The sequence below is a fragment of the Hemiscyllium ocellatum genome, chromosome 2 (assembly GCF_020745735.1).
Source record: "Hemiscyllium ocellatum isolate sHemOce1 chromosome 2, sHemOce1.pat.X.cur, whole genome shotgun sequence".
NCBI lineage: Eukaryota > Metazoa > Chordata > Chondrichthyes > Orectolobiformes > Hemiscylliidae > Hemiscyllium > Hemiscyllium ocellatum.
The window spans coordinates 17857443-17883167 of record NC_083402.1 but is presented as its reverse complement, the minus strand read 5'-3'; the positions used below and the strand labels follow the sequence as shown (position 1 = coordinate 17883167).

At 40.9% G+C, this 25725-nt stretch overlaps 1 protein-coding gene across 2 annotated transcripts in view; it reads right to left on the bottom strand.

The window, feature by feature from the left end:
* The window catches only part of galnt7 (UDP-N-acetyl-alpha-D-galactosamine: polypeptide N-acetylgalactosaminyltransferase 7), a 148724-nt gene that overhangs the window by 79642 nt on the left and 43357 nt on the right, over positions 1-25725 (bottom strand). For both annotated transcript variants that reach the window (XM_060842873.1, XM_060842864.1), the window contains exon 2: positions 3391-3839. In XM_060842873.1, coding sequence (XP_060698856.1) covers positions 3391-3839 — 449 coding nt within the window. The remainder of the gene's footprint in view (positions 1-3390; positions 3840-25725) is intronic.

The following is a 25725-nucleotide window of genomic DNA, read 5'->3' as shown; positions in this document are numbered from 1 at the left end:
AACTGTCAAGACCCCCATTATTTCCTCACTTCTTGAGCACATCACAGTCACACTCTCAATAGGCTCTTTCTTTCGTGACCAGTCTGCCATGAAAGATCTTACTAAAGTATATGCTGACCACATCAAATGCATTACTTTCATCAACATTTCTGCCAAGTACTTCAAACAAAGGAGTCCAATTAAATTTGTCAAACAGAAACTTCCTCTACAAAATCCAGGCTGACTATCTCTGATTAACCTGCATTTTTTCCAAGAACAGATACATTCTGTCTATCAGAATTCCCTCAAATGCCCCCAAGGTTGAACTGTAATTTCCTGGTCTAATATTTCCTGCCTTTTTAAACAATGGAAGGGTTCATGCCAGAAACGTCGATTCTCCTGCTCCTTGGATGCTGCCTGACCTGCTGCGTTTTTCCAGCAACACCTTTTCAGCTCTGATCTCCAGCATCTGCAGTCCTCACTTCCTCCTTTTTAAAGAATGGATCAATGTTAAAACAGACAACTTTTTCACATAGTGGATGGTTCATATATGAAATGAACTTCATAGGAAATGATATTATGCTGGTAGAGTTACAAAATTTAAGAGGCATTTGGACAGGTATAGGATTATGAAAAATATTGAGGGATATGAACCAAATTGCAGGAAAATAGGTGCAATTTAGTTTGAGAAACTTGGCCAGAATGGACCAAAGGACCTGTTTCCATGCTGTATGACTCTAGTACCATTCCGGCATTCATAATTTACCTTACAAAATATCAATATTTTAAAATAATAGACAAAATCTACAGCAACAGGCTGTAAAGAAAGGAGAAAAAGAATTACACGGATATTGTGCTTTTTACAAACACCAGATATCAGGGTAGGTCTGACCAACAAAGCATTTGGGTTATCAACCAGATCAATTGTTTTGTTATGTTGATTCAGGGATAAAATATTGGCCAAGTCACCTTTGCTCAGTCCCCTGGTTTTCTTTCAACAGTGCCACGGGACTTTACACATCCTTGCAAAGAGACAGTTGGGCTTCAGTTTAACTTCTCGTCCAAACAGTGGCATTTCTGATGGTGCAGCACTCCTTCAATAGGGCATCAGTACATGAACTTTGATGTTTATATTCCAACCCTATAGTGAAACTTGAATCTAGAACCTAGTGTACTTGTTTCTGAATCAGTGAGCCAAAGCTGACACTATTAATAAAAAAGGAGATATTTTGATTGAATACACAAAAAAAACTGTTCCCACTGACAGAAGGATTAGTAACCAGAGAACAAGGATTTAAGATAACTGGCACAAGCAACAGCAGCAAAATGAGGAGTTTTTTGTTTCAACAAAGCCAGTCATTTAGATCTGGAACGTTCTGTTGGAAAAAGAGGTGGAAGCTGGTTCATAGTAACAATTGATTGGAAACCAGACACATACTTGAGAAATAGAACTTTTACAGAGATACATAGATGGATGAGGAGCAGGACTATTTGGGTAGCTCTTTCAAAAGAGCTGGAAGAGGCATGAAGGGCTCAATGACCTCCTTCTACTCTAATCATTTTTTTGTGTCCTTTAAGCTGATCAGGAACTTCATTCTAATGATACAGAAATCATTTGAGTAGAAGCGATTACAGTGGGTGTTACTAACATCTATTTTGAGGAAGCAATTTAATACGTCAACTATTTATAGTCAACTTAGTGCCAATTGTATGTGCATTCTCTTCATAGAATACTGCAAAAATTCTTGGTTTTAGTGTATACAGCCACAGTAATAGATGATTATATAAATATATATTTTTTAAGTAATTTCTCTCAAAATGGCAACATAAACAAACTGATTAAAGACAAAGCACAAAAATAAATTCCAGACTCAAATTAATTCAAAAGTAAGCTTACTGAACACAGACAATCAGATTTGTCTCAAGAGGTGAGGGAAAGCTTGTTGGAATATATAAAATATGCCATTTTGGAAGTGGTCAAGAAGAGCAGGAACTAATGGAATAAAATGATTCTTTTTTTTGGGTTTGTCAGGCAATGCCCTTCTGTTGTGAAGGTAGAACATAGAACAATACAGCACAGAACAGGTCCTTCGGCCCACGATGTTGTGCCGAATGTTTGTCCAAGCATAAGCACCTATCCATGTACCTATCCGATTGCCGCTTAAAGGTCACCAATGATTCTGACTCTGCCACTCCCACAGGCAGCGCATTCCATGCCCCCACCACTCTCTGGGTAAAGAATCTACCCCTGACATCCCCTCTATACCTTCCACCCTTCACCTTAAATTTATGTCCCCTTGTAACACTGTTGTACCCGGGGAAAAAGTCTCTGACTGTCTACTCTATCTATTCCCCTGATCATCTTATAAACCTCTATCAAGTCACCCCTCATCCTTCGCCGTTCCAATGAGAAAAGGCCTAGCACTCTCAACCTATCCTCGTACGACCTATTCTCCATTCCAGGCAACATCCTTGTAAATCTCCTTTGCACCCTGTTGAAAGCTTCCACATCTTTCCTAAAGCGAGGCGACCAGAACTGCACACAGTACTCCAAATGTGGCCTTACCAAGGTCCTGTACAGCTGCAACATCACCTCACGACTCTTGAATTCAATCCCTCTGCTAATGAATGTTAATACACCATAGGCCTTCTTACAAGCTCTATCCACCTGAGTGGCAACTTTCAAAAGAGCTATGAACATAGACCCCAAGATCCCTCTGCTCCTCCACCTTACAATGAACCCTACCGTTAACCCTGTATTTCGTATTCTTAACACTCAGCCACTGAATTCTCATTCTTTAGGATATTGAGTGATTCATACCATGAGTAATTACTGGATTCCAAAGCAAATTGCAATTTTCTTTTACATTTACAATTGAAGGTTATTGATCTATAGAAAACTTCAGCACTTATAAACAAAAAGACCTATACTGCCTGTAATAACCTGAGCCACAGTACCTGAACATGGTGACTATACACATAGATGCTAATCCAGTATCACAGTAAGCTACAGCCAATGATATGTGTAACAAGACATGTTACATGTAAAATGACTCACTACCAGAGTGGAAAGATTTAGTAAAAAATGTTCAATTCCTCGTGTATCCTAAATTAGCTGATCTCAACTGGACAGTGACAGAAAAAGTCCAGCCTGTCCCAAAGCACTGCAAACTGAGAAAGAGAGTGGGAATTGAGTAAGGGTGGATGAAGCTCAACAATTGAGCTGCATACCAATACTGGCACATTAAGATTTGGTGCTACAGCAAAACGTAATATAAAAGAAATGCTGTCCCCTGTGGAAGTATAACCTGACACAGGGAATAATGTGGAGAAAATGCAACAGGAAATTGAAAACACAAATTCGCAATTCTCTAAACGCCGAGTAATACAATCTCGCATCCATACACTTACTCTTCATGTCTCAGATCATTGATCGTCCGATCCAGCGAGATCATATCACTGGCGACCATGTTGAAACCAAATTCCTTGATACTTGCTTGCACAGCTTCTTTATATTCAGATCCCAATATAAAAGGTTTTGCTCCTTCTCCAGGACCATTGACGACACCCTGAGGTTCTGACTCTTTGGCCTCAAAGTTCCCCAGAACACCACTTCTCAACACTGGATCAGAGTAAACATGTTTCTGGGGTTTAAAAGTAACATATTGTTTCTGTATTGCATTTTGTTGGTTATTGTCAGCAACATGCTGTTGTGCTGCATTTTTATTTTTCAGTCGAATAGATTCTAGGTCCACTTCTACGCCCTCAACCTGAGGCCAAGGGACAACAGGCTGAAATTTATTCACAGCATGTCCATTACCTCCAACATTTGGCAGATGGTTGTTGTTATCTCTTCCAGGCTAAAGGATAAAAAGATAACAAAAATATTAACGATGCGTGCTTTCAAAAACAGATTGAGAGAAAATGTAGAACAAAGGATTTTGGAACCCCAGGTTGTGCCCCTAGTGGTCTTAGAACCTAAGCTAACTTGCTGTTGATAGTCAAGGTATCAACTCATTTTGCATTTAGACTTATTTGCAGGCTTTCCATTTTGAACTGTGAGACCTCATGACGTGGCAAACGCTATCCTTAGGATTCACTGAATTACAGTTCTAAGTTAGAACACTAACATATTATTTAGAAAACTTACGTTGGATTAAATGGCCTACAAAGTTCCATGATATGCATCTGTGTGACCCACTAAGACAAAATGCCTGAACTCACCTGCTTTATATGCAGTTACTAAACTCTTAAGCTCCTTATCAAATTAATGGGATTCTATATATTACAAGTACTGTAAATTCTTTGTACAAAGCAGGAGTTGAGGAAGGATCATAAAGAAATGACAATTCCCATCATGAAAGAATACTATCAAAATATTAAAACAAATATCAGAATCTCCTTTTAAGTGACTGAAGAGTAGCAGGAGGATAGTTTATAAATAAAAGCTTTAGACGTGGTGTTTTAATGTGAATTTCATTGCTCATTATGTTTTCCTAGCATAGGGTGGCAGGGTGGCTCAGTGGTTAGCACTGCTGCCTCACAGCACCAGGGTTGATTCCAGCCTCAGGCGACTGTCCGTGGGGAGTATGCATATTTTCCCAGTGTCGGCGTGAACCACCTATACAACGTATTCAAGAACGGATACTCAAAAAATACAGTGCGCGGATTCCTCAAGAACAAACCACGACAAGCAGACCAAACACAGTCAGAAACCTTAACCACTCTTCCATACATCAAAGAAGTTTCAGAAATGACAGCCAGACTACTAAGACCCCTCGGAATCCTAGTAGCACATTCAAACAAAAACTAACAAACTCAAAAGACCCAGTACAACCCATGACCAAAACTAACATCATCTACAAAATTCCATGCAAGGACTGCCACAAACACTACGTAGGACAAACAGGAAGAAAGTTAGCCACCAGGATACATGAATACCAGCTAGCCACAAAAAGACACGAGCCTCTCTCCCTCGTAGCCCTACACACGGATGAAAAAACAAACCGCCGTTTCGACTGGGACAACACATCTATCCTGGGACAGGCTAAGCAAAGACATGCCAGAGAATTCCTAGAGGCCTGGCACTCCAACGACAACGCCATAAACAAACACATAGATCTAGATGCCATCTATCAACCCCTCAAAGTGAACAGGAAATGACATAACCACATACCCCAGGAATCCCATATCCAGGAGAAAGATATAAATAGAAAGCAGGAGACAACTGCTTCGCTTCACTTGGAGGTCACCACTGATGATACCTAGCCAGGTAATGAAACGTCTAGATATCAAACCTACAGCTCAGTGAGCAAACCTACACCCTAAACCTCAACCTGAGCTACAAACCTTCACAGTCCTCCTATTTCTCATGTAATCCCTGGCCATTTTGCAAATCACCTTAAAACTATGCCTTTTGATTAACAACCCTTCACACCTTTGGAAACAATTTCTCTTAATCGCTTTAGGAGTTTAAACTTCTACCAAATTTCTGAATTGTTCTTGCTCAGTTGTGAACAAATCTAACTTCTCCAATGTAACTACGTAATCCCTCATCCACAGAACTAGTCTAATAAATTTGTTTTTTCTCTCATCTATTCAAGCAATTACAAAACTGTCTGGTGGGAAGTAAAGTTTCTTACCATTAATTGTGTCTGTTTGGAAGGTAATCAACACAAGAACATGCAACAATGCCAGTACCACAAAGTAAATCGAAGGCTTTATGGGGACATTTAAGTTTAGCCAAAAATTAAATTCAGATAGGGAAGATTACAGCTGTCGCCTTTGGTCCTCAACATTAACTCATTTCCTCCACCAGTGATTCTATTTCTCTTCCTGGTAGCTGCCGAGGCCGAACCAGCCTTCTCACAACCCTGGATCATATTTTACAGATAGAGAGACAATCTTTCAGCCACTATTCCATGGTATCACAACGACCATATATATTTCTATTTTTGTAATATCACCTGACTGCACCCTTGCCTCAATCCATCTGCTGCTGAAACTGCGCCCACACCTTTCCTGGCCACTTTCCCAAATCACTCCTTCTTAAAACTGGAGGTTATCCAAACCACTGTTACTGTGTCCTGGTTCACACAAATATATTCACCCACCTCACGAACATACAGTTTTTCCCAGATTAGTAACACTTGATTTTAAAACTCACATCCTTGTTTTCAAAATTATTCCATGACCTGACCTTTCTTTACTTCTGTAAGCTCTTCCAGCACCAAAGCTCTTATTTCAAGAGCCTTCTTGGAAGCCTCAACTGGGCACAATTGTAAGAAACTCATCAAGATTTGACCAAGATTTTTGGGTAGAATCAGCTCCTATATTTTAAAGACCATTAGAAGAGATTGTGGAAAATCTGTGCATTCCAGGTGTAGTTTGTGTTCAATATTCCTTAATCATTTACACGGATGTCTTCAATTTCAATATAATTGTGAGGAGGAAAAAGGAAGTGAAATCTGGCAAAAACATTGGGTCTTAAGTGTTTTCCTCAAAACTAGTTACAAATAAAAAAAATTCCAAAATTTTCCTCAAATAATGTGCTTAACTGCTATTTCAATTAAAAGTTTATTTTCTTCAGAATCACAAAAGGCAGGAACATCAAGTGCTTAGGAAAGCTAATAGAATGTTATCATTTACTGGAGGGGAATTGAACAAAGATGATTTGAAGATGCTGGCATTGGACTGGGATCGACAAAGTTAAAAATCACAACACTGGATTATAGACCAACAGGTTTATTTGGAAGGACTAGCTTTCGGAGCACTGCTCCTTCGTCAGGTGGTTGTGGGGTATAAGATTGTAAGACATTGAATTTATAGCAAATGTTTACAGTGTGATGTAACTGAAATTATATATTGAAAAAGACCTGGATCATTGTTAAGTCTCTCATTTTTTTTAAAAAAAGTGAGCATGTTGATTTCACTTCTTTCATATGTAAATCGCAGAACCTTAAAAGAGTTACATTCTCAAGTGAACTTTAACAATTGGCGTCATGTCAGCCCAGGTAACACACTGAAGGTGTGAGGTACCTTGTGAGAGACAGAGTCTGTGCCACAAGGTTCAGACTGATTCTAGTCTAAAAAACGGATTTACAGAATCTTACATGGATTCATGCAGTTTTTGAGTAAACCAAAATGTAATTCTGCAAGTACAAGTTCACCCCACAAACGTATGCGTGTGTTGTGTGTGTGTGTAAGATTATGAGGGTCTGTGAGAGAGTGTGTGTGTAAGTGTGTAAGTCTAAAGGGGTACAAGTCTGTGAGAGAGCGAGTGTGGGAGTGTATGTGTGAGTGTATGAGAGAGCTTGTTTATGAAGGAGGGTCTGCGTGAGTTTGTGTGTAGGAATGTCTGAATGTGTGTCTGTGTGCGCGCACGTATGCGTTGGGGTGGAACAGTGGGGTCAGCTGTAATGTGAAATGAGGCCATCCTCATGGGTACTGAATAGGGAGGATGTACTTAATTTATGCAGGGCACTGGCAAGACCACATCTGGAATACTGTGCATAGTATCAGTCACCTGAAGCATGTAAATAGGTTGGAAGCTTTTCTAGACTATTATGTGAAATAAGTAGCTGTTTTATAAGGAAAGGTTGGAGAGGCTCAGCTTGCACACACTAGAATTTAGAAGGGCAAGAAGTAACTTGATGGAAATATACAAGAGTTGAGGGAACTTGACAGAGTGTTGGAAAAAGGACATTTCCTCACGGGAGAATCAAAAACTAGGAGTCACCATTTCAAAATAAGAGGGTGCCCACTTAAGACAAGGAGGAGTTTTTTCTTCCCCCCCTCCCCCCCAGAGATAAGGGGCAGAGAACAGGAGTAGCCATTCAGTCCATCAAACCTGCCTTGCCGTTCAATAGGATCATGGCTGATTGAACATTTCTATACCTTTTACCAACTCCATCCCAGAATCCCACTGGCAATCAGAAATTTATCAGTAATCTCTATCTTAGACATATTCAAAGATGGAGGTTCCACATCCCTCTGTGGTAGAGAATTCCAAAAGAATTAAAACAAAACTTTAAATCTCAGACACAAGTGCCATCCTCCTTACATTTAATAAAAATCCAAAAAGAACTGTGGTTGCTGAAACTGTTCTGATGAAGGTTCATTAGACCTTAAATTGCAATTCTCTCCACAAGTATTGCCAGACCCGATGAGCTTTTCTAGCAATTTCTGTTGCTGCTCCTTATATTCATGTTCTGCCCCTGGTTCTCGACTTCCTAACTGGTCTTTCCATAGGACAGAATTACATCTTGGGAACCGGTTTTGTGAACCTTCATTACATCCCTTTCATGGCACTAATATCTTGCCTGAAATAAAGAAACTAAAACTGCACAGAGTACTCCAGGTGCAGTCTAACCATGATCCTAAACAAATGATGCGCGATGTCACTAATCCTTTACTCAAATCCACATGCAATTGAAGGTTAACATTCCAGTCACTTCCTAATAGCTTGCAACAACTGCGTGCTAAACTTTAATAACTTACTGACAAGGACATACAGATCCCTTTGTACAGGAATGCTGGATGACTAGAGAAATTGTGGTTAAGAAAAAGAAGGAAGCATATGTCAGTATAGACAGGAGAGATTGAGTGAATCCTTAGAAGAGTATAAAGCGGTAGGACTATATATATGAGGGAAATCAGAAGGGCAGAAAGGAGATGAGATAGCTTGGCAAATAGAGTTAAGGAGAATCCGAAGGGATTTTATAAATACAAAAGGGTAATTAGGAAGAAAATAGGGCCCCTCAAAGATCAGCCTATGTATGGAGCCGCAGGAGATGGGAGAGATACTAAACGAATATTTTGCAGCAGTGTTTACTGTGGAGAAGTACTGGAAGATATAAAACATGGGGAAATAGATGGTGGCATCTTGAAAAATGTCCACATTACAGAGGTGGTGGTGCTGGATGTCTTGAAATGCATAAAAGTGGATAAATCCCCAGGACCTGATCAGGTGTTCCTTAGGACACTGTAGGAAGCTAGGGAAGTGAAGGCTGTGCCCCTTGCTGAGATAATTATGTCATTGGTAGTCACATGTGAGGTGCCAGAAGTCTGGAGGTTGGCTAATGTAGTGCCACGATTAAAGAAAGGTGGTAAGGAAAAGCCAGGGAATTATAGACCAGTGAGCCTGACATCAGCGGTGGGCACGTTGTTGGAGGCAATCCTGAGGGACAGGATTTATACGTATTTGCAAAGGCAAGGACTGATTAGGGATAGATGGCTTTGTGCATGGGAAATCTTGTCTCATGAACTTGATTGAGTTTTTTGAAATAACAAAGAGGATTGATAAGAACAGAGTAGTGGATGTGATCTATATGGACTTCAGTAAGGCATTCGACAAGGTTCCTCATGGGAGGCTGGTTAGCAAGGTTAGATATTATGGAATACAGGACAACTCGCCATTTGGATACAGAACTGGCTCAACAGGTTGCTTTTCAGAGTGCAGGCCTGTAACCAGAGGTGTGCTACAAGGATCGGTGATGGGTCTACTACTTTTTGGAGTAGTGAACATGGGAGGTACAGTTACTAAATTTGCAGATTACTCCAAAATTGGAGAATCAGTGGACAGCGAAGAAGATTACCTCAGAGTACAACAAGATCTTGATCAGATGGGCCAGTGGACTGAGGATTGGCAGATAGAGCTTAAATTTAAATCAATGCAAGGTGCTGCATTTTGGAAAAGCAAACTGAGCAGGAATTAAAACACTTAATGGGAAGGTCCTGGGGAGTCTTGCTGAACAAAGAGACCTTGGAAAGCAGGTTCATTCTTCCTTGAAAGTAGATTCACAGTTCCTTGAAAGTAGATAGGATAGCAAAGATGATGTTTGGTATGCTTTATAGATTAGAACACTGAGTATTGGGACATCATGTTGCAGCTGTACAGGACATTGGTTAGGCCACTTTTGGAATATTGCAAGCAATTCTGGTTTCCTTTCTAGAGTAAGGATGTTGTGAAACTTGAAAGGGTTCAGAAAAGTTTTACAAGGATGTTGCCAGGGTTGGAGGGTTTGAGCTCTCGGGAGAGACTGAATAGACTGGGGCTGTTTTCCCTGAGGAGAAAGTGAGGTCTGCAGATACTGGAGATCAGAGCTGAAAATGTGTTGCTGGAAAAGTGCAGCAGGTCAGGCAGCATCCAAGGAACAGGAGATTTGACGTTTCTGGCATAAGCTTATGCCCGAAACGTCGAATCTCCTGTTCCTTGGATGCTGCCTGACCTGCTGCGCTTTTCCAGCAACACATTTTCAGCACTGTTTTCCCTGAAGCAGGTAAAGGGATGGCTGTAAAATGGGAAGCCTTTAAAAATGTGCATTTATTTATCACATCCTCTATAAACCAATTCTAGCATTTTCCCTAATGATAGAAGGCTAACAAGCCTGTTGTTTCCCATTTTCTCTTCTGTTCCCTCTTAAATAGTATGGTGATGCAGTAGCGCAAGCTCAAAGGGCTGAACAGCCTACTCCTGCTCTTAATTGTTATTTTACACCGTTTCCTAAATTGCAGTTATTTCTCTTTGAGAAAGAGAAGTTTCATTTATCAATATCATTCACCTTAGGTGCTTCACAAAAATGTTACGGAAAAAAATTTGACACTGAGCTACAAACATGTCAGGACAGTCGACCAAATGATTGGATTTAAAAAAACATTTTTAAAAGGAAGAGGAAAATGAGATTTCGGGAATTGCAAAGTCTGGGTCCAAGTAGCTGATGGCTGGCCACCATGCAGGATTGAGAAAAATCAAGGTGTGCAGACAGTGTGAAGGATTAGGAGGCTGAAAACATTACATAGAGGTAAAAGAAATCCTCACTGGGGTAAAATCAATTAGCCAGCTTTATGTTCGCATTTCCATCACTACGCAGAGTTGCTAAAGTTTGGAAATGAGAGAGATAAGGGGTTGAAAATCAAGCCTCATATTGCCGAGAACTGGATTCTGAAACCAACACTTTGGACTTGGAAGGTGAACTTTTCTGCAGATATCATCAGACGTGCTCAGTTTCTCCAGCACTGCTTTTATTTCAAATCTTCCACATCCACAAGATTTTGCTTTTTTTAATGATTCATGGTGTGAGCTGCTGACCATACAGGCAGGGTCACGAAGCAGTCCCTAATGTAATCTGGATTCGGCAAGTAGGTTAGTTAGGAATGCTTGCTCACCATACTGACAGGAACGAAGGTAGTAGGTGTTGAAGTATAGGTGTCCCCTTAGGGAACAGACCAAGGCATCCCCCAAAAGATCTGTCCTTACCCCTGCCTTTTTAGAAACTTAAGCAAAATGGCTGCTGATGCTGTAGTAAGATGTGGGCTGGGTAAAATGGAAGTCAGTTGATTTATTAGAAGCTCAGGCGATTGTTAATTATTTATTTAGTGTGTGTTTGGGATTGTCAATTTCAGCATGTGTCCACCATCTATTATCAGGGGGGGAATGGGAAGGTCGTGGACCAGCCCACCTGTCCTAGTTTACACCCCATCCCTAGTAAAGGCATAATAGTTAAACTAGTGACTTTATCTAAATAAAAATTACATTTTAATTTTAGAATTTTACTTTGTGCTGCACCATGATATTTGATATAGTCCATTGACTTGTGTTGAGAAAAGCAAGTCATAATGCCTGGTTAAATTAGAAAGCAGTTTTCATTTTGTTTCCAAGCATGTTTGAGATTTCTTTGTTAGTGTGGGGCAAGTGCTCAGACTATACATATTAGAATGGGCTGTCATATACTGTACAGGGAATTGTGATAAGTGGCACTAGGAATGATCAACAGTGGTATCGATTGCAAAGTCTTCACTCAAAAGTCCGTTTGCTCCATTAACACCACCAAATTGCTGTGTGCTCTGAAAACAAAGTGTGTGCGCATTTTTCATTTCTTTTTTCAAAAATGTTATTACTATTTCTGATGCAGAAAATAAATGAAATCAAAAAATTACAATTGGTGATTATCATAGATATAGCATAAATTCTTGAAGTGCAATTTTAAGAGGGGATGCTTTACCCTAGAAAGTTTCAAAATCAACTTTTGTTGTCACGTTGATGAACATTTTTAATTCTTCAAAGGCAAAAGTACTTTTGGTTTGAAAAGCAAGATTGTAGGAGGCTCTCTAATGCTGGAAGATACACAAAATACAAAACTAAAACTCTTGTGCGTGGGCAAGTTCAGCATTCAGTGTGACTCTCAACACTGAATCAAAATTAGAGTCATAGAGCATGGAAGCAGACTCTTTGGTTCAAAACATCCATGCCAACAAGACATCCCAATCTGTTCTAGTCTCATTTGACCTAGATTCTCCAGAGACTTGAGCATATACTGCAGGCATACAATACAATTAAGAGGTGCCAGCTATTGGAAAACTTGTTGAAACAAAAGCTTGTCTGAGCTATCAATGAACTTGGAAGATCCTAAGGCATTATTTACAAGAGGCTGCATTTCAAATTACGAGCTTTCAAACAGTCACACTTTTCTCTTATGTTAGTTACCCCTCCTGCATCAGGCTGGAATAGATCTAGGATACAGTTGGCAGGTCAGCCTCTCATACCTATCATAATACACTTGCATATGTATCTCCACTGTCCATTCCAATCTAATGGAAATTGTTTAAAGTATGAGGCAAAGTGATGCTTAGCGCACAATGATTGAGATAAGAACATAATGAGATAATATCAATTCTAAGCTTTTTTACCAGGAAAATTGTAGTCAAGTGATCAAAAGAAATTAGCCTCAGACTACCTTGTTAGCTTCCTCCATCTTTGGGAAATACTGCACAATATTAAATATTCTCTCACAACCACCTTATGAAGGAGCAGCGCTCCGAAAGCTAGTGCTTCCAACCAAACCTATTGGATTATAACCTGGTGTTGTGTGATTTTTAACTTTGTACACCCCAGTCCAACACCAGCATCTCCAACTCATGAACTGTGGTTCTGTTTAATTGTACAGTTGGGTTTTCTGTCAAATCACATTTTGCTTTCTTTCATATATTCATGCATTCAGCCAGAAATGTCTGTAATATTATCGATTAAATGATTCTTTGACAGAAAATAATCTTGAACAATATAAAATGCACAAAGGCATTATCAGATTTTGAAAATCAACCACATTGCCTACAATTCAAGAGTGTGAATTACCATTACCTTCACAAAAACAACCAATGCTGGCCTGTGCAGCAACTCCACATCCCATGAAATTAATTTTTCACAATATTAAGATATTTTAAAAGTTAAGAGTACAAAATTATAAACCTAATATACAATAACACAACATGCAATATACTAAAGCAAACAGCTGTAAGCACTTGCTGGAGAAACTCAGCAGGTCTGACAGAATCTGGAAAGAGAAAACACAATCAATGTTCCAAATCCTGTGATTCTTTAGAACTGAGAGCATCTAGGAAAAAAAGTGGCACTTAAAGGAGGGTATAGCCTAGTGGTATTATTGCTGGACTATTAATCCAGAAACTCAGCTAATGTTCTGTGGACTTAGGTTCAAATCCCATCACAACAAAATGTGGAAATTGAATTCAAAACAAAATCTGGAATTAAGAAACATTGCTGATTGACAGTAAAATACACCTGGTTTACTGATGTCAGTCAGGGAAGGAAATCTGCCATTCTCATCTAGTCTGGCCTACGTATGACTCCAAACCTGCAGCAACGTAGTTGACTTTGATCTCCCTATGAAATGGCTTAGCAAGCCACTCAGCCACAAAGAAACAGAAACAGATGGACAACCTGGCATCAACCTAGGCACTGGAAAAGACAAAGGCAGAACCAGCCCTGTCGACCTTGCAAACTAATCCTTGATAGCATTTGGGAGCTAGTACCAAAATTGGGAGAGCTATCTTACAGACTAATCAAACATTAGTCTGATATGGTCATACTTAAAGATTCACACCTTATAGACACCACCATCACGGCCCCTGAATATGTCCTGTTCCACAAGCAGAACAGACTCAGCAGACGTGGTGGCACAGTAGTATACAATCAGGATTGAGTTGCTGTGGGAGTCCTCAACACTGACGTGGGATCCCATTAAGTCTCATGGCTTCAGGTTAAATGTTGGCAAGCAAACATCCTGCTGATTACTAGGTACTGTCCTCCCTTGGTTAATGAATTACTCCCCTATACAGAACAATCTTGATTATCTGACCAAGACGGGCAAGGAGAAGTTCGGATAACTGATTGTTCAGATAATTGATAATGTTTTTACGGAATCTTGAGATCTTGTTCAGATAACCTGAAATTTGGAGCATTGAAATTCAGATAACAGGAGGTTGTTATGTACTGAACAATACTTGGAGGAAGCACTAAGGGTGGTAAGGGATATTGATAGCCACCATCAAGTGTGGCTTGGCAGTAATAATATGGATCGAGCTGGTCATGTCCTAAAGGTCATATCTACTAGACTGGGTCTGCAGCAAGTAGCGAGGGAACCAATATGCTTGATCTCATCCTTACCAATCTGCTGACCGCAGATGAATCTGTACATTACAGTATCAGTATGAGTAACCACTGCATAGTCAGTCATTATGGAGACAAAATCCCATCTTCACTTGGAGAATCCTCTCTCATGTTGTGTGGCAATCACCGTGCTAAATGGGACAAACTTGGAACTAGCAACTCCACTTCACATTCATGAGACACAGTGGGTCATCAACAGCAGCAGAATTTGCCTCCAGTACAATCTATAACCTCATGGCACATCATATCCCCCACTCTAATCATGACCATCAGATCAGAGGATGAACTCTGGTTTAAATGGAGTGTACAGCAGGCCATTCCAGGAGCAGTACAGGTATACATGTAAATGAGATGTCAACCTGGTAAAGCTATCAACAGGATGACTGGCATGCCACACAGCATGTGACAGACAAAGCTAAGTGTTCCCACACCAACAGATCAGATCTAAGCTTTGCAGACCTGCTTCATCCAGTAGTGAATGGTGGTGGGCAATTAAACAACCAACTGAAGGAGGGTCCACAAATAGCCCCAATGATAGAAGAACCTAACACACAACTGTAAAAGACAAGGCTGAAGCATTCACAGCAATATTCAGCCAGAATTGCCAAGTGTATGATTCATCTTACCCTGCTCCAGTGGTTCCCCGGCATCACAGATGCCAGTCTTCAGACAATTCGATTCACTCCACGTGATATCAACAGTTACAGACACTGCATACTGCAAAGACGATGGGCTCTGACAACATTCCAGCTATGACAGTGTAAAACTTGTGCATGAGAACTTAGTCCTCTCCTATCCAAGCTCTTCCAGTACACAATTACAACACTGGCATCTCCCCGAAAATATGAAAATTGTCTCCGTATGACTCATACACAAAAATCAGGACCAACGCGACCTGGCCAATTTTTGCCCAACCAGTCAAAGTAATGGGAGGTGTCCATCAATAGGACTATTAAGCAGCACCTGTTTAGTAATAACCTGCTGAGTAATGTCTTGTTTGGGTTCCACCAGAGTCACTCAGCTCCTGACCTCATTACAGCCGCAATTCAAACTTTTGCGAGAGAGAGAGAGAGAGAGAGAGAGAGAGAGAGAGAGAGAGAGAGAGAGAGAGGGAGAGAGAGAGAGGGAGAGAGAGAGAGGATCAAACTCTCCGGTGGTTGAAGACATATTTGGAAAATAAGAAAATGTTTATAGTTGTTGAGGTCAGTAATCTCAGCTCCAGGACACCTCTGCAGGAGTTCCTCAGGGTAGTGTCTCAGGCCTAAGCATCTTCAGCTGCTTCATAAACGACCGTTCCCCCCCCCCTTCATCATAGGGTCAGAAATTAGGATGTTTGCCGACGACGGTACAATGTTCAGCACCATTTGCAACTCCTCAGATACAGAAGCAGACCATTTTCAAAAGCAACAAGATCTGGACAATACATCTGGAAAAAAAACCTGCAGATTCTGGAAATCAGAAACAAATATAAAAACAGAAACAGAAGGGTTGTGAAGATGGGTCACTGGACCCAAAAAGTCAACTCCGATTTCTCTCCACAGATGCTGCCAGACCCAGATTTTCCAGCAATTTGTTTTTTTACAGAACAAATGTACAAAATCTTGACTTAGGGTGACAAGTAGCAAATTAAATTTGCATCCCAGAAATGCCAATAAGAGATAATCTAACCACTGCCCCATATCATTCAATTGCGTTACCAGCACTGAATCCCCCACTATCAACATCATTGGTGTTAGCATTGACCAGAAACTCAACTGGATTCACCATATAGAACATAAATAGAACATAAAACATTATAATACAGCAGTTGTATGAGCAGGTCAGAGGCTAGGAATACTGCAGCAAGTAACTCACCTCCTGATTCCCCAAAGTCTGTCCATCATCTGCAAGGTACAAGTCAAGAGTGTGATGGAATATTCCCCATTTGGCTGGATGGGTGCAGCTCCAACAATAAATAACAAGCTTTACACCATCTAGGATGAAGCAACCCACATGACTGGCACCACACCCACAAGCATCTGCTCTTTCCACCACTGATGCCCAATAGCAGCAGTTTGTAGAATCTACAAGATGCATTGCAGAGATTCACCAAAGATCCTTCGACAGCACCTTCCAATTCCCTGCCCATTTCCATCTAGAAGGACAAAGGCAGCAGGCACATGATAATACCACCCCTGCAAGCTCCCCTCCAAGCCACTCACCATCCTGACTTGGAAATATATCGACAGTCCTTCACTGTTGCTGGGCCAAAATCCTGGAAACCCCTCCCTTTTAGCATTATTGGTCTTGCTACAGCACAGACGCTGGAGCAGTTCAAAGAAGCAGCTCACCAGGACCTTTCAATGGGCAACTAGGACAGGCAATAAATGCTGGCGAATGAATCCCTCCCACATCCCATGTGTGAATAACTAAAAAAATTCTTGGTGAAAGAAAATATTTACATAGCACCCTTAGTACAGATGATAAATATAGATATTCTTGCAGCCTCAATTCCACAAAACCTTGCAATTTCCTCTTCCCACATTGTGAAATAATTTCTTTTGAATTTTAACATTTATGCATGTGATGTGGTACTGTAGTTTGAATGGTTACTCAAGCACTGATGATGCACAGTACTTTAATCTTATACACCAATATTAGTATGCTTGTGACATTACAATGGACACTACAGATGAAGCTTATTGATGGTGTACCCTCAAGGTTTCTCATCCTTAAAGCCATTTTTGTAAACCTCTTCTGTATTTTCTCACCATTATAAACTTCCTCCAACTTGAAAAATAGCCACTGACCAAACTCTTCATTTCCTATTCTCAGCAAACTTTATATTGTTATTTCCCTTTATTTGAGAGTCCAAGCATGACCCTCATTGATCCTTTATTATATTTTTAAAAACACTCAAATAACTTAGATAAACATCATTTCCCTTTTAGAAGTCTATGCTGGCCCCTTATGGTCAATGATCAGTGAGGGGAGTACTCTGTGGGGAAACTTCAGTAGAATGAGACAAAGGCTGAGTGAGTATATTGACTATTGTATTGGAAATGTAGTTTAAAGTGGAAATTCAGAGCAAAGGGGGAACAAGGGCGCTTTAACCAGCATTTACTGGAAGAAATAAATGCTCCAGAGTGAGGGATAAGGGAGATTGGATAAAAGGTATGATCAGGGATTGACCTGCAGCAAGATAAGCGACAGAGTGATGTCACAAACCACAGCATGACACGAGAGCTGGGAAAGCAGCTGACTGGTCTAGAATTCTTTGAGGTGTTAACAAGCAGGATAGATAAAAAGGGAAGCAGTGGATGGGATATATTTAAATTAAAAAATATATATACTTTTACTGAAATTTGTTTTTTTGGATATTGCAACAAATACTAAACAAAACGATACAAAAAAACCCACTAATTATTTAAATAAATAAATAATAGCTAACAACTAATAAATCATGACAGTAATAATAACGATAATACAGCTCAAAAATAAAACAAAGTAATAGCCATTGACCATCAAGAGCATACATTTATTCATATTCATGTGTTCATAGCTCCTCCTACCTGGATACCAGATTCATTCAATAAAATCGCTATGGCTATATAAAGTACCTTATTAGTATGGCAGACAAACTTGTAACTAAGTAGCCCAAAAAGGCCCGCCATGTCTTATAAAAATTCTCAGTTTTATGGTGCACCATGCTTGTAAGAAAATCCAAAGGGATTTGTTCCATAACTAGCTTACGCCATCCTGACATCCTCAGGGGGTTTTCAGACACCCACCCTAACAGGGTGTTCTTTCTTGCACAAAAAGTGAGGATACTGAAAACCTTTTTTTTTGTGCATGTCTAGTGGGAGTGGATTAACAAGGCCAAAAGGAGATACTGGGCCCACCTCCAACTCTGATCCCAAGACCCTCTCTATTTCACCTACCAAAGTGTGCCCGCAGCCTGTGGCAGGACCAGAAATAACACGTGAGTGTATCTGTACTCATTTTGAATTAAGGACACATTGACGATACTCCTGCTTTAAATTTTGAAAGGCAGTCTGGAGCCAAGTGGACCCTGTGGAGAATTTTCAATTGCAAGGCATGAGTTCTATTGCAAATCGAAATCCTCCTTGCATTTTCTCAGATATGCTCTCATACTTCAGAAGAGATCTCAATGTCCAGCTCCCTCTCCCATATCTTATAGAGCCGTTTGGACTTGTCAGAGGGGCCATCTCCCAAGAGGTGATAGACATTGCCAACAGAAAGTGTATTCTCGGCACTCAGCATCCCTCTTCTCAGTGTCAGACCTATAAGAATCAGTTATAAAGGTGTGGTTTCTTTTTGTACAAAATTCCCAATTTGAAAAAAAAAACAGAAGAGGTCCCGACCTGGCAAAGGACATTAGTACACCCAGCTAAAAACCTGGCATACCAACTATGGTTGTAAAAAATGATGTTTGGCAATATTGCCCTCACTCTGATGCATTGCCCTCTATGCTTTAACAGTATTAATAACTATTGGGCAATGGCAATATTCCTTAACTGTCCTCATTTTGTCCAAGAACAGCAAGCTACTCAGAGGCAGTTTGCCTCAGATGCTTTGATGTCCACCATAGGTGAGTGAGGGTCCCCCACAGGCCCAGTCATTTACTTAAGAAAGTAACAAGCTAAATTGATAGCTTTTGATATCTGGGAGGTCCACTCCTGTCAATCTGTGGGATAGCTGTAGTTTAGTCAGTTTAATAAGATATTGCTTGTGATACCAGATAGAGGAACTGAACCAGCTGTTCAGACTTCTAAATATTTGCTTAGTAAAAAGTTGAGGAAACATTTTCATAGATACAGCAGACGGGGGAGAATGCTCATTTTAATGAGGGCTACCCAACCTAACCAAGAGAGTGGAAGCAACTGCCATAGAGTCATAGAGACACAGATATACAGCACGGAAACAGACCCTTCGGTTCAACTTGTCCATGCCAACCAGCTATCCCAAGGTCTTGTTTGATTCTGTCAAATAGATGGGCAAAATTCATTTTAAATAGCTGATCAAAGACGGTAATAATGTATATACTTAAGTAGAGAAAGCCCTCCTGTGACCATCTAAAAGGGAAATTGAGATGCGTCCTCAGGACCAGACATTTTCGGGAGGCCACTTATAGGCATGGCCTCTGATTTCACAAAGTTGATTTTGTAATCCAAAATGTCGCCAAACGAATTCGTGCATTGTATCAGATGAGGCACCAAAACTTTTGGATTTGATAAAAAGACAAGAGCGGGGATGCAAAGAGTTGTGAATGCATGGAATGCGTTGCCAGCTGAGGTGGTGGAAGTGATGTCATTGGGGACATTTAAGCGACTGCTGGACATGCACATGGATAGCAGTGAGTTGAGGGGTGCGTAGGTTAAATTACTCTATTTTACATGAGGATTAAGTCTCGGCCTAAGGGCCTGTTCTGTGCTGTATTTTTCTATGTTCTATGATGGCTCAGTGGTTAGCACTGCTGCCTCAGTGACAGGGACCCAGGTTTGATTCCAGCCTCGGATGACTGGACATTTTTGCACATTTTCCCAGTGTCTCCGTGCGTTTCCTCCAGGTGCTCCGGTTTCCTCCCACAATCCAAAGATGAGCAGGTTGGGTGAATTGGCCATACTAAATTGCCCATAGCATTCAGGGATGTTTAGGTTGGGTGCATTAGTCAGTGGGAAATGTAGAGTAACAGGGGAGTGGGTCTGGGTAGTTTGCTCTTCGGAGGGTCGGTGTGGACTTGCTGGGCTGAAGGGCCTGTTTCCACTCTAGGAATTCTAAAAAAAAATCATCTGCATACAATGCAATCTTGTGACTTTGTCCCCACTTCTGGAACAGATATATTGGGATCCCTACATATTGCCTCCACCAGCAGTTCAACCTCCAATGCGAAAAGCAATAGTAGTAAGGGACAGTCCTGTCGACTGCCACCGAGAATATTCAAATTGCTTGACCGCACACCACTGGTGAGGACCGCAGCAAGAGGGTCAACTATACAAAACCTTTACCCATCCGATAAAGACCTCACCCAAGCCAAAGTATAAAAAGATATGGCCACTCGACCCAGTCAAATGCCTTTTCTGTGTCTAGAGAGATCATTAATCCGTGTACCGATGGTTGTTGACATATTTGGATTGTATTAAGTTACCTCCTAACATTATTCTGTGACCTTTTATGAAACACGTTTGATCCTCCTTAATAATGGAGGGCAGCATAGTTTCTAGTCTTAGTGGAAGAGTCTTAGATAGGATTTTGAAATCAACATTCAGGAGTGAGATATGCCTATAGGAAGCACAATCCTCCAGTGCCTTCCCTTTAAGGATAAGGGAGATGTTTACTTCTCTTAAAGATGGTGGGAGGAGGCCACAAGTATGTGAATTGTTAAACATACTAAGCATCAGTCCTGACAGTATACTTATAGATTCTTTATAAAACTCACTGGGAAGTCCATCAGAACCAGGCGCCTTGCCATTCTGAAGTTGCCTCACAGCCTCCTGCACCTCTTGCACCGACAATGGGGCATTAAGGAAAGACTCTTGCTCAGTGGTCACTCCAGCGAGGTCCAAATTCTTAAAAAGACTCCATCCTAACCCAACTTTCAGAGTGGTACAGTTCAGAGTAAAATTTCAAAAATGCCACATTAATCCTTTTAGAATCACGCGTTAAATTTCCAGTATCTTCCCTGATCGAGGTAATGGCTTGGGGAGTACTCCTTTTCCTGGCAAGTTACGCTAAATACTTGCCCGGCTTATCCCCAGGCTCAAACAGCCTTTGTTTTACAATTGTGAGCTCCCTCTTATCTGTCTGTGTAAGCAGGGAGTTCAGTGTAGGCCAAAGCGCTGTGATCCCCTGCAGTTTAGCCAACATGGGCCTATGAAAGTAAGCCTTTTCAGCTGCTTTCAGATAGGTTTTGAGCAAGCGTTGCTGCTCACCCTTCTGTCGTTTCTTACTGGCAGAATAGGAAATAACTATCCTCCAGCGTAGGCTTTAGCAGTTTCCCAGAGAATGGATGGATTACTGGTTAACTTTGCATCTCAGCATATCATCATGGGGGGAGGGGGAGTCTGAATTAACATCTAAAAATGCCCTGAATTCAGTAGAAAATAATTCCGTAAACTTGCTATCCTTAAGAATGAAGGAGTCCAGTCGCCAGTGCCTTGAACCTACCATAGAATCCTTATTCTTGACTATTAGATACACTGGAGCGAGATCAGAAATAGTGATATTGTCAATGATACATGACACCACCAAGGTCAAATGCGCTATGGAGTCAAATGAGATCAATGGCATTTGTGCGGATTCAAGAAAAATGTAAAATCACAGCCAGTATGATGAAGGTGCCTCCAAACATCTACCAATCTTAATTCAACACACAAATCCCTTAATTGCTTAGATTGTGAAGATGATATCGGGGCGCCCTAGAGCAATCTGTCCACTGTAGGGTCTATTAGACAAGAAAATCCCCCCCTCCCCCCATGATGATATACTGAGATACAATGCTAACCAGTTCAAAAAATGAGTCTATCAAGAACTTGAGGGGGTGGGCTAGGGACAATAAACATTTAAGATCCTTTATTCTTCCCCATTTATCAAAGATTTAAGGATTATAAAGCGCCTGTGTGAATTTTAATACACTAACAACTTAAATGGGAGATTTCCCCCTAACAAGTATTGCCACCTGCCCCCCCCTCAACAAGTATTGCCACCTGCCCCCCCCCCCCCCCCCCCCCCCCCCAACGACTAGTATGTAAAGATGAGAAATAAACCTGGTCATACTCATTCTGTTGCAGTTTCAGATGCTCCCCATCATCTAGGTGTATTTCTTGCAATAAGGCAACAATCACACTCTCCCTTTTAAGGTTGGAAAGTATCTTCTTCCTCTTGACTGGCAAGTGACACCCCTTAATGTTCCAGGTACACCACTTGAACACATCCTTAGCCATAACCTTCTACAGCACCTCTTAGACTGTAGAGAGAGAAAACTCGAACTACAAATCACTGAGCTTCAGTACAAATCCATAAAACACAAAAACTACATGAACTAAAATAGCTACAACCCACAAACCTATAAAACTTGCAAAAACTATGTACACCAAAAACAGAAAGCAAAAGCAGCACCAAAGGCACTGATTAGACGAATTTACCCCACCCCCATTCAAAGGGGGTATCTACACATCCCAAAACCCTACTAACTATCTCCACCACCCTGTAATGCTTATTGGCTACGGTCGCACCACAAATACAGGTAATCTCGAAGGAAAAACAAACAAGATTAGTAATATGCACTGGGAAGGTAAAAGTAAACACATCACCCATCCCATGGCATAACATAACTTCGAAATTAAAGGTAAACACTCCATCCATCATGAGTATAATTTAACACAACTTATTACCAATAAAAGGAGACTCCAGTAAGTCCTCTCTAAAGAAGGACAAACTCAAACAACTGTTATCTGTGCCTTTTCAATCATCCAGCTTAAGTCAGTGTGTCCAAAATGTTCCTCGCTTTCTCTGGCGAGTCAAATAAGTGTACAGATCTATAATTAATCTGAAGCAATGCTGGGTATCTTAGAGAGTACTGGATCCTAGGCTCTCAATCACTTCTTGATGCCATTTTGGGACTTCTTTTTCTGAATCACTGCTGCTGAAGAGTCTTAGAAAAACAAGACCCTGGAACCCTTACACATCACGCTCTTGGATCTCTCCCCTGAGCTCTGGAAGTTTCATGACTGTTCGTCTTTACAATGATGGAACCGTACCAGGACAGGGCGAGGGCACTGGTCCATTCCTGGCCTTCATGCCGCGATCCAGTGGGGTCTCTCAATCTTTATCCTTCCCTTTTCAGCCTCAAACTAAGGAATTCCGAGAATTACCTCTCACAGAATTCCACTGGCTGCTCACCTTCCATCCCCTCCAGCACGCCAACAACACAAAAGTTCTTCTGCCCCTGTTCTCAAAGTCATCTACCAGATCCAGCAAACCATGGACCTGTGTTTTCAGGGCATCAACTAGGCAGAAGTGGGTATTGCAGATGCTGGAGATTAGAGTCAAGATTAGAGTGGTGCTAGAAAAACACAGCAGGTCAGGCAGCTTCAGAGGAGCAGGAAGCATTCCTGATGAAGGGCTTTTCCCCAAAACATCAACTTTCTTGCTCCTCTGATGCTGCCCGACCTGCTGTGCTTTTCAAGCACCACTCTAATCTTTCCAGGCATCAACTGACTCTTGGATGAATCAGCCTCTGTTTCCACCCTGTGGCCTGGCGCTCAAGCTCAAGCTCATCAGTCTGTTTCCCCAGGTCTTGCAGCATAGCAAGAACAGAAGTTTACAAAAATAGGTGGAAAGGCAAATGGCAAGGATGACACAGTATGTAGAAAGAATATTGACAGGTTAAGTGAGCAAAAACTTGGCAGATGAAAGTAGGGAAATGTGCACTTTGGCAGGAAGAATAGAGGAGCTGAATATTCTTTAAGCATAGAAAGATTGCAAAAAACAACAGAACAGAGGAATTTTGGAACCTATGTGCATGAATCCCAAAAAGCTAGCATCCAAGTCAGTGGGTAGTAAGGAAACCAAGCAGAACACTGGCCTTTATTTCAAAGGGGAAAAGTGTGTAAAAAAAAGGTTTTCTTAAAACTATACAAGATACTGGTCAGACCACAGTTCTGGATACCCGATCTAAAGAAAGATATTCTGGCATTGGAGGGAGTCCAGAAAAAGTTTATTAGGCTGGTAAGAGGTATGCACAGACGGTCTTTTGAGCAGATATGGAGTAGGTTTGGCCTGTATTTAATGGAATTTGGAAGAATGAGGGGTGACCATATTGAACCACACAAGATTCTTACAGGACTTGACAGGATAGAAGGGGAAGGTTGTGTCCCCTTGTGAGTGAGTGTGTTTAGGACCAGAGGGCATAATCTCAGAAAAAGGGGTTACTCATGTAAAACAAAGAGGCTGAGGAATTGCTTCACTCAGAAGGTAGTGAATCTAGAATTTCTTGCTGCAGAAGGTTGTTGAGTCTGGGTCATTAGGTATTTTTTAAGGCTGCGATAGAAATATTTTTAAATCAGTAAGGGAATTGAAGCCAATGGTGAAAAAGAGGACAGGAAACTAAAGTTGAGGATGATTAGATCAGCCATGATCCCAATGAATGGCAGAACAGACTCAATGCGCTGAATGCATGCTCCTATGTCTTATGGTCAATGCACTTTTTCCTATGTGACTGCAAATTCTATGCTGAATAATCATTTTTCAAAGTTTGCCCATCATTGGAGTTAAATTAGCTGGTCTGTAATAGCTGGGCTGATCCTTATGATTTTCTTTGACCAAGTCTGTAAAGTTTGCAATTCTCCAGTCCTCTGAACTTCCCTGAAATTTAGAAAACACAAAGATTATGGCCAGTGTCCTTGCGATCTCATCAGGTCATGGCACTTTGCCAACTTCAGGTATCGCTAGCCTATTTAAACCTTCACCTGATTAAATTTCAAACCCTTCTATAGTTTTATCTTCTGATCAAAGCCTGGGTAGCACCACCCCTTTGCTAAACAGAAGCAAACTATTCATCTAACGATTCCACCATGGTTCCATGTTCAAATTCCTCTCTCAGTCCCTTATCAGCAATGCTTTTGTCAATAGACAATTGAGATTCCCCCTTTTTTGGCCTTTATTTTGCTAACCATCTTATTCTGATTGGTGGGATGTGATGAGAGAAGTCTTGCAAAGATCTGCACCGAGGTGTCAGCTTTTTACAATTTTTAGTAATGGCTAAGATGAGAAGATTAACATGAGAAGAGCGGTTAAATCTGCAGGTGATACAAAGATTGATAGGACATATGCTGTGAGGACACAAGGAAGTTGCAGGTAGATATAGCTAGATTGCGTGAGTGGGCACAAATCTGGCAGGAGGATTATAATGTGGTAAAATGTGAAGTTATTCACTTTAGCAGGAAGAATAATAAACCAAAACTATTACTGCAGGATGACTGCAGGATTCGGACATGTGTTCTAGCTCACAAAACTACAAAAAGTTAATATGCAGGTATTTAAGGAAAACTAATGCTATAATTCACTATATATATTTAAAAGTTGGCACTGGAAAAGTACAGGTCAGGCAGCATCTGAGGAGCTGATGTTTGAAACATTGACTCTCCTAGTCCTTGGTTGCTGCCTGACCTGCTGTGCTTTTCCAATGCCACACTGCTTGACTCTGATCTCCAGCATCTGCAGTTCTTAGCTTCCTTTCCTTATGGGAGAAAGTATCATTCAGTTAGAGAACATTGATGAGA